General features: G+C 40.4%; 1 protein-coding gene across 8 annotated transcripts in view; it reads left to right on the forward strand.

The window, feature by feature from the left end:
- SIRT5 (sirtuin 5) overlaps window positions 1–9,974 on the forward strand; it is a 44,937-nt gene extending 34,963 nt beyond the window's left edge. For 6 of the 8 annotated variants that reach the window (XM_064362992.1, XM_021665354.2, XM_021665356.2 and 3 more), the window contains 2 exons: window positions 8,813–8,852; window positions 9,482–9,974. In XM_064362992.1, coding sequence (XP_064219062.1) covers window positions 8,813–8,852; window positions 9,482–9,520 — 79 coding nt within the window. In that variant the 3' untranslated portion in view covers window positions 9,521–9,974. The remainder of the gene's footprint in view (window positions 1–8,812; window positions 8,853–9,481) is intronic. The other 2 variants (XM_064362993.1, XM_021665355.2) reach the window with 1 other exon arrangement.
- The last annotated feature ends 298 nt before the right edge of the window (window positions 9,975–10,272 follow it).

The raw sequence follows: 10,272 nt of genomic DNA on the forward strand, positions 1-10,272 counted from the left end.
TTTTTAGTCTTATTCCAGGGTCTGTTTTACGTCTTCACCCTTGTTCTGTTTTTTTTTTGGAGACAGAGTCTTACTTTGCAGTGGCGTGATCTTGGCTCACTGCAACCTCCACTTCCCAGGTTTAAGTGATTTTCCTCAGCCTCCTGAGTAGCTGGGACTATGGGCACGTGCCACCGCTCCTGGCTAATTTTTGTATTTTTTTTAGTAGAGACAGGGTTTCACCATATTGGCCAGGCTGGTCTCGAACTCCTGACCTCGTGATCCACCTGCCTCGGACTCCCAAAGTGCTGGGTGTGAGCCACCAAACCCGGCCCCTTTTTCTTTTTTCTCACCCCTACTTTTTTTGCCTTTACTTCTAATTCTTGTCCATCTAGTTAATTACTTTTGAATAAGTTAGAATATAAATAAGTAGTAAATGAATATAAATAAATAGAAAACTTCATTGAAACACCTTATCATTACTTTAATCAGTAGTTTCCAACCTTGGCTGCATTTTTTAAAAATACTGATGCCTGGGTGCCACCTCATGAAATGTCAGTGTTATTGCTCTGAGTTGCAGCCCAGGCATCATCATTTTGATAAGCTTCCTAGGTGATTCCAGTGTGCAGCCAGGATAGGAGCCACTCTTCAAAGTCTTTGCTGGGATTTAAAAAAAAAAAGAAAGAAAAAGGGCTACAGACACTTAAGTAGACTCCTCCTCAGGTGTGTGAGTGGGCTCTGGGCCTCTTCTTTTCCATGTGTCTTTTTGATTAGCTACAGCCTGTGTTCTTGATCCATAGTTCTTCATTTGTGCATGAGTAGTAGGAACTAAGAAGATAGCCTTTAAAAAAATTGCCTCCTACGTAAAACTTATACTGTGAAAACTACAGAACATTGTTGAAAGAAATAAAGGCAGCCTAAATGAACGGAAACATATCCCATGTTCATGGATTGGACCACTTAATATGATTAAGATGGCTGTGCTCCCCAAATTGATCTATGAGCTCCATTAACTCAGTCCCTATCAAAATCACAGCTGGCTTTTTGCAGCAATTAATTGAAAAGATTAACCTAAAATTCATATGAAAATGCAAGAGACCCAAAGTAGCCAAAATGAAATGAAAAATGAAGTTGGAGAACTCATACTTCCAATTTCAAAACTTACTACAAAGTTACAGTAATCAAGACAGTGTGGCACTGGCATAGGATAGATAAATAGAATCTGTGGAATAGAATTGAGAGTCCAGTAAAAAACAAAACAAAACAATAAAACAGAAGCCCACATTAATGGTCAATTGATTTTTGAAAAGAGGGTCAAGCCAATTTGATGCAATGCAGTCTTTTTCAAGAAATAGTGCTGAATACCATTATGCAAAAGAATGAGGCTGGACCCTCTGTCACACCATACACAAAAAATAACTCAAAATGGATCGTAGACTTAAATGTAAGAGCTGAAAGTATAAAATGTCAAAAGAAAATGTAGGAATAAATCTTTATAACCTTGGGTTAGTTAAAGCTTTCTTAGATATGACACCAAAAATGCAAGTAACATAAGAAAAATGGATAAATCGGACTTTATCAAAATTTAAAACTTTTATACTCCAGTAGGTATCATCAATTAAGTAAAAAGATAACCCATAGAATGGGAGAGAAAATATTTGTAAGTCTACTATTTGATATTTGATAAGGGATTTGTTTCCAGAATATATAAAGAACTCTTACAACTATCAATAATAAAAGACAATCCAATTAAAAACCAGGTCAAAATATTTGAAAAGACATTTCTCCAAATATGTACGCATAGCTAATAAGCATATTGAAATGATGGTCAGTATCATTAGGCATTAGATAAATGCAAATTAAAACCACAGTGAGATACCACTTCAAAGCCACAAGCGTGGCTATGATTTTTAAGATAAAGGAAAACCACCAATGTTGGTGAAGAAATTGGACCCTCATACATGGCTGATGGGAATGAACATGGCACAGTCGTTTTGGAAAACAATGTGGCAGTTAAACGTAGAGTTACTATGTGATCTAGCAATTCTCCTTGGTAAAGTCCTACAAATGAAATCATACATCTACGTAAAAATTTGTACACAAATGTTCATAACTTGTTCATGGAAAACGTGGTAACAAAATTTGGTATGTTTGTACAACGGACTAATTTTTAGCCATAAAAAGAATGCGGTACCCATATATGCTACTATGTGGATGACCCTTTAAAACATTATGCTAAGTGAAAGAAGCCAGTCATAAGAGACCACATATGGTATGACTTCATTTGTGCAAAATATCCAGAATAGGCAGATGAATAGAGAGAAGGTAGATGAGTGGTTGTTTTGTTCAGGGGTAGGGAGGAATGCGGAATCGGTGCTAATGAGAACAAGTTTTCTTCTGAGGTTGTTAAAAATGCTCTGAAATTGATTGTGGTGATGGTTGTATAAGTCTGTGAATACACTAAAAGCCACTGAATTATATATTTGAAATGAGTGGAGTGCACGTGAATCAAATCTCAATACAGCTATTATATAAAAAATTATCTTCTAACTTATCCCCTGAAAAATGCACATTGGGCCTCCCTCTGATTTGCGTTGTGGCACATATGTATAGCAGTTGGGCCACTTAGCATGACTAAGAGTAATACCACAGCTAGGTAGTTCAAGCCTCCTGTCTGTTTGAAAGACCATCGAAAAACTCAAAGAGTAGGACAGGATAAACTTTGTGAAGCAGGACATGAGCTGTGTCTCCAGTTTGGTTCTTCTAATATGGTTATTTTCAGTCATTTGATCTCCATCTCATCTCTAATGATTATAAAGAATTAAAACAAGGACCAGGTGCAGTGGCTCATACCTGTAATCCCAGCACTTTGGGAGGCCAAGGCAGGTGGATCACAAGGTCAAGAGATCAAGACTATCCTGGCCAACATGGTGAAACCCCGTCTCTATTAAAAATACAAAAATTAGCTGGGGGTGGTGGCAGGCGCCTGTAGTCCCAACTACTTGGGAGACTGAGGCAGGAGAATCGCTTGAACTGAGGAGGCAGAAGTTGCAATAAGCCAAGATCGCACCACTGCACTCCAGCCTGAGTGACAGAGCAAGATTCCGTCTCAAAAAAATAAAGAATGAAAACAAATCATCATTGTAGAAAATCAAGAAAATGCAGATAGAGAAAAAGAAGAAAATAAAACTGGAGTATTTCCACAACCCAAGTTTCGAGTTGGCCCCCACCTCCCGTGCCATGGACCGACCGGCAGGGTTCCGGCATCCCTTGCCTATGGTGGCTGTGTCTTCTTCACATGAAAGAAACTGAATTTGGTGATTTTTCCTGCCAGGTCAGAAGAGATTCTTGGCGTGTAATATATATCATTGCACAAGCCAAGCCTCCTAAAACCTTGTCTGCTACTGCTTCAGCTGCCACTTCAGCCAAAATTCTTCAGCTTCATATGGTCTTGAAAACGTACGATTGTCTCTGACAAACAGGCTACTTGCTAGTTAGAAACGCTTATCAATTTGACAAGCTACTTATCAACCAGACTGATCACAAGAACTGTCATCTGATCAATGAAGTCAGCAGTGCTTTTTTCTCGGTGACATCAAAGCTGACATTTAGAAGAGATGCTGGTGATAGTCATCTCATTCTACTCAATTTTTCAAAGGCAGAAACCAACCCAGGAGCAGCTGAGAGCTTAAACACAGAGCTTCCTCACAGAGAGTGGAGTGAGGAAGGAGAAGTCCCAGGAGAGGCGAGCGGTAAAGTCATGAAGTTGGGGGCCCTGGGGAGGGAAGACGCCCAAAGAAAGTTATCTGCTGGTGGAGGTTAGAAGTCTAAGGAATTCTTAGGTAGAAAAGACGTCTATAGATTGTTGTGGTTATGTAGTTACTTATCTAGGGTGCGAAGAGGTCACTTCTTTGGCGCTCTGGTTGGCCATGTTCGTTGGAGAAGTCCAGCTCTCCCTGGCTGTGCTGTCAAGGGCAGGTAGGAAGCCCTCCTAGTCCGTGCGGTCAGGGCGTAGCTGGTCTGTTCATTCAAAAAGCCACTGAAAACAAGACCAATAGAAAAGGACACAGACATACTTTAAACATTTTGATTGAAAGCCTAAGTGTACCATCATTTTCTTTTTTCTTTCTTTTTTTTTTTTTATTCCTTTTTTTCTTTTTTGAGACAAAGTCTTGCTCTGTTACTCAGGCTGGAGTGCAGTGGTGAAATCTCGGTTTACTGGAGTCTTTGTTTCCCGGACTCAAGCAATCCTCCCACCTCAGCCCCTGCAGTAGCTGGGATTACAGGCATGTACTACCAACCTGGCTTAAGTTTTTAATTTTTGGAAGAGACAGGATTTCACCATGTTGGCCAGACAGGACTCAAACTCCTGGCCTCAAGTGATCCATCTGCCTCGGCCTCCCAAAGTACAGGGATTATAGGCATTAGCCACTGCACTTGTCCTTTTTTTTTTTTTTTTTAATAGAGCTAAAGGCCTTTTGTTTAAGTAGGGATCTGCTGAAGCTCACCTTTCTTGCATAAATCATATCCATAATCTTCCTCGTGTTCCCCAAATATCCCTACAAATATGAATGACTCCAGCTCTTATTTTATAAAACAAAACAGACAACCAAGAAAATCAGATCCCAAGGCCCCTACCTAGACTTCCTGAATCAGAATTTTCAGGAGGAGATGTCTGTTTATCTGTTTAGTTAGCAAATGACCCAGGTGATTCTTATCAAGAAACCTTGGCAAACACTGGGTTTTGATATTTGTCTGTTTTTGTTTTTTTTTTTTAATTTCTTTTAAAGCAGAGCAAGATCTTAGGAAAAGAAAAATGTGAAGCAGTCTTCCCCTCTTTTACACCTATACCTAATTTAACAGAATTATATTTAGTGACTCAGTATGTCATGTCTTTCCCAAGCATTCGACTAGTTTTCCTAGAAATAACTTTTAACAGCTCTGTTTTTGCAGTTTATTACATAATGTTAAATTCAGCGAGATGACTACATTAGCCAATAAAAGTGGCGTGAGCGGATGTGGAACTAACACTGTAGTCCTGGTTGTCCTACAGCTGGTGGGGGCAGGCAGAGTGCACGGGTGTGCTGGAAAAGAGGTTTTCAAACATTGTTCATGTATGCCTTTCACATTTTAAAAGTTGACATCTAAGGTTTTTCAAACCAAAAATGTTATAGTTGGAGATGTGATTCCAAGTACATTGGAAACACTGACATTATTTATTTATTTATTTTTTATTTTTTATTTTATTTATTTTTGAGACAGAGTCTGGCTCTGTCGCCCAGGCTGGAGTGCAGTGAGTGGCACAATTTTGGCTCACTGCAACCTCCGCCTCCCGGGTTCAAGTGATTCTCCTGCCTCAGCCTCCCGAGTAGCTAGGACTACAGGCATGTGCCACCACATCCGGCTAATATTTTCTATCTTTTTAGCAGAGATGGGGTTTCTTCATGTTGGCCTGGCTGGTCTCAAACTCCTGACCTCAGGTGATCTGCTCGACTTGGCCTCCCAAAGTGCTGGGATTATAGGCGTGAGCCATCGTGCCCAGCCAAAACACTGACATTTTAAAATAAAAACTATCATGTCATGGTTTTAAACGTGTCCAGTCCAATCTGAATGTTATAACTATTTGGTACATACCACCATCCATTTATAAAATAAATATACAAGCCCTTCCTTAACAACTGAAAACTTAACATTTTTTCTTTTCTCTTTGAACTTGTAGTTCCATTCTATCACTACTACATAATTTATGCTAATGTAATATATTTTTATGCATGAAAATCTTTTACTGGCCAGGTGCAATGCACGCCTGCAATCCCAGCAGTTTGGGAGCCTGGGGCGGAGGATGACTTGAGGCCAGGAGTTCGGGACCAGCCTGGCCAATATGGCAAAACCCCATCTTTACTAAAAATACAAAAATTAGCCAGGTGTGGTGGTCCACACCTGTAATCCCAGCGACTTGGGAAGCTAAGGTGGGAGAATCTGTTGAGCCTGGGAGGCGGAGGTTGCAGTGAACAGAGATCGTGCCACTGCACTCCAGCTTGGACGACAGCAAGACTCTGTCTTCAAAAAAAAGAAAATCTTTTACTGACTACACTATTATACTTCTGCAACAAAATATCACATGAATTATTTAATTTTTTTCAGTTTCCTTTAAATGTTAAAAAATGTTTTATTAAAAAGTTTTCTAGACAGAATTATCACTATGGTAATCTGCAGTGCGTAATTATAAAAACAAAATACATGTATGTTTAACAATTCCGAACAAGTAAAATTTTATTGGAAATACGTTCTTTTTTATTTATTTATTTTTTGAGATGGAGTTTTGCTTTTGTCACCCAGAGTGGAGTGGAATGGTGTGGTCTCAGCTCACTGCAACCTCTGCTCCCTGGGTTCAAGCAATTCTTCTGCCTCAGCCACCCTAGTAGCTGGGATCACAGGCACATGCCATCACGCCTAGCTAATTTTTGTATTTTTAGTAGAGATGGGGTTTTACCATGTTGGCCAGGCTGGTCTCAAACTCCTGACCTCAAGTGATTTGCCCACCTCAGCCTCCCAAAGTGCTGGGATTACAGCCATGAGCCACCACACCCAGCCAAGCAATACATTCTTAATAGCTGAATGGGACATAAACTTTGAATTGGTCCATGTCTCTATGGCTGAGTGTTACATACTATTGGAAGGAGACAGTTCCTCTTGGTCTAGCCCAGTCCTCCTACAGTCACCATAAACAAACCAGTATTCTGTTGAGATCAGGTTTATTGACTTTAATGCACCTCAGTAGAATTGAGAGGTGTGTTTCCTAACAAAGGAAAAGGTGGAGTTATTAAAGCAGTTGGGGGAGGGTAGAGTTTAAGTGAAATTTAAATGAAGTAGTTTTTGAGAAACTCAAGCAACTAGCAGGGCTGTACAGTGTAAAGGGGTCAGCATCATGTCTGGCTGGCAGAGTAGGCCAGGGTCCCATTTTCCCAGAAACTGTGATACAGAGTTTAGACAGATGTGGAATGTTGTGTCCAGAAACCCCTTATCTGAAGCTCTGCACCTGGGTTGGAAATCTAGGCTGCTTCTCGGTATCAAAGTGACTTATAGATCCTCAAGGCTAGAGGAATATTTCATTCTTTACTGTTATAATTTCTAATTGGAGCAAAGTTTCTGATAGTTTATAATATTAAGGAACAAAATTCTTCAGTGAGTCAAAAGGCAGTAGTCACTCAAAGAATGGAATTAAGACACTTTGCAGCTTATCCTAGGGGAAAAAACATTGTTTCCTATTAACTTCACAGCTGGCTTTACCCATGTCTTTTATTCCAATCCAAAGAATCGCTAGGCAGATTTTGACCAGCAAAGCTAAGTTTTACTTTTTCAATGTTAATTGGAATGTTCAGTGTTTGCTTTTATTTTTTGGAGACGGAGTCTTGCTCTGTTGCCAGGCTGGAGTGCAGGGGCACGATCTCGGCTCACTGCAACCTCTACCTCCTGAGTTCCAGCAATTCTCCTGCTTCAGCCTCCTGAATAGCTGGGACTACAGGTGTGCACCACAATACCCAGGTAATTTTTGTATTTTTAATAGAGATGGTTTCAACATGTTGGTCAGGTTGGTCTTGATCTCTTAACCTCATGATTCATCTGCCTCGGCCTTTCCAAAGTGCTGGGATTACAGGAGTGAGCCACCGTGCCCCGCCAGTGTTTGCTTTTCATAGATGTAAGTACTGAGAGACCTGGGCCACCTAAACTCTGGGCATGAGGGAGTTATTTATTTATTTTTTTAAGAGATGGGGGCTCTCTCTGTCACCCAGGCTGGAGTACAGTGGTGTAATCATAGCTCACTGCAGCTTCGAACTCCTGGCTTAAGTGGTCCTCTCGCCTCAGCCTCCTGAGTTGCTGAGACTACAGGCTTGTGTCACCACGCATGGCTGTTTTTACTGTTACTTTTTGTAGAGACAGGATCTTGATGTGTTGCCCAGGCTGGCCTCAAACTCCTAGCTTCAAGCCATCCTCCCACGTCAGCCTCCCAAAGTGCTGGGATTACAGGCATGAGCCGCTGTGCCCAGCCATGAAAGAAATGTTGGTAGAGCCTTGCCATTTTGGACCACCTTCCAAGTTATATGCCAAAATACACAGAGTAACTTTGTATCATATTTAGCGATCTGTTCACTGAAAATACTTTTGGACCCTTTTTCAACTTTATTGAAAGCAAGAATGAAAGCACCCTACTTGCATATGAATGTGTCAGAGCTACACCGGTATTCCAGATGCCCCTCTCTTTGGCACCCCATATGTTTTCACACTTGGGGATGAGGTATCATTGTAAAATATGAGATGGGTGAGGGGTCCAGCTTGCTTTTGTAAGGTGGAAGAAGGGTGAATGTGGAAAGGGGCACTTGAAATCACTTTCTTAAGTAAGAGAAGAGGTGGCAACTGAGGATCTGGGGATTCCCTAAACACTCCCCACGCCTGGCGGTAATTCCTGGATAACCACATACTGGCCAGGAGCTTGCTAGCATGTGGCGGGGCGGGTGGGTAGACGGACTGGAGATACCATGTAGTCTGGGCTGTCCATTAAGTGGCACTCTGTTGACAGAACGGAGCATTTGAGGGCTAAGGCAGTCAGGATTTGTATTCTGTCAAGAATAAAGAATATAAATGAATTGCATTGAGGAAATGCCTTTTCCATTTTTAATAATGCACTAGAAAGTCCTGCTTTGGCTGCTGCTTCATAGTTTTTTTTCCCCCCTTTCTAAAGTGGTTTTCCTTGGAGGAAACAAAAGTCCATGATTTTTCTTCTTTTTTCTCCTTTGTTTTTCTTCTTTCTCTTTTTTCTACTTTCTAACTACAGCTCAGAGGCTCGTCAGAAAATCAGACGGATGGTTGGAGAGGTTTGTTGACTCAGCTGAAATCCTGGTGGTCTGATGTGCACAAGTAGTTTTTTCTCTTGTCCTCAGTACTACCTGTGAATGCTGCTATAATGTTTTATATATATATATGTAACACAAAATACATACACACACAGAAAAAAATGTAGTGTGTGTGTATATATATACATGCCAAACACACTATGTGTTATATATACACATAAAACATATATATCTATAAAAAATACATCTGTAACATATATATGTATATTCTAAACTTACAATTTCAATGAGTTTGACAATATAGTCCCCAAATACACTTCTCTTGCACAGGTTCTCAGGATTGAAAAAAACAAAATACACTTTGCAATCATGTCTCTTAAGCCTTGAAATAAAATTCTTTATGGCACATACATTCTAGACAATTGCTTCTCAAAATTCCCACAGTAACAGGCCAGTCCATAGTGAAGTGTTATAACTGGAGTTGTCAGAAACTAGATGAAAGAAGTGGGCTTAAAAATTCAAACTCCTGTACGTATGAGAATTTGGGTTTTACTTTGGATATCACTTAAGAAATCAGTGCTTGCTGAAGTAGGGCATTTATTTTGCTAACGTGTAGTTCATAACTGCTGTATTTCCTTCTTCTCTTTCAGGTTTCACTTCCAGGGACCCTGTGGGACGACTCTTCCTGAAGCCCTTGCCCCTCATGAAAATGAAACTATTTCTTAAGTGTCCTGGGGAAGAAGGAAATTATATCTAAGAACTAGGCCACACGCAGAGAAGAAATGGTCTTATGGGTGGTGAGCTGAATATTGAACAATCTAAAAATAATCCTCTTATTCCCTAGCTGGAATCCAACCTGTTGATAAGTGATGGGGGTTTGGAAGTAGCAGGAGCACCCACATTTGGAAGTTACAGGACTGTAAAGTTAATGCATATTATTTGGTTTGAACTGAAAAGTAAGATATCTTTGATGTGTGTGGTTGATTTTTGAGAGGGAAAAATTTAGTAAATTAGATTGTCTTAAAAAATAGTTATCCTGGTTATATTTTTGTTATTTGGGCAAGGTAGAAGTCGAGGGTAAAAACCTTTTAATTGTGATTTTTGCATGAGTTTCAGTAGAAAATAAAATCACTGTCTACAGTAGGTAATTTCTTGTATAAAGATGTTACCCCAGGATATGGCTTTACTGGGGGCTCTTTAACCTTGTTTGGCTACATTACCTCAGTGAACAAGGGGTAGCTCACAACAGGAACTCATGCAAAGAAGGAAGAGAACAGTAGAGATGGGCAGACCGGGATGGGGTTGGGGGTAAGGTGCCTGAAGTTCGCCTGGGTGGGAATTTCAAAGTATAAAACGACTTTGGGCCGGGCACGGTCGCTCACACCTGTAATCCCAGCACTTTGGGAGACCAAGGCAGGTGGATCACTTGAGGTCAGGAGTT

The sequence above is a fragment of the Aotus nancymaae genome, unplaced genomic scaffold (genome assembly GCF_030222135.1).
Source record: "Aotus nancymaae isolate 86718 unplaced genomic scaffold, 86718_ANA_hifiasm-v0.15.2.pri h1tg000051l, whole genome shotgun sequence".
In the NCBI taxonomy this organism is placed as follows: Eukaryota; Metazoa; Chordata; class Mammalia; order Primates; family Aotidae; genus Aotus; species Aotus nancymaae.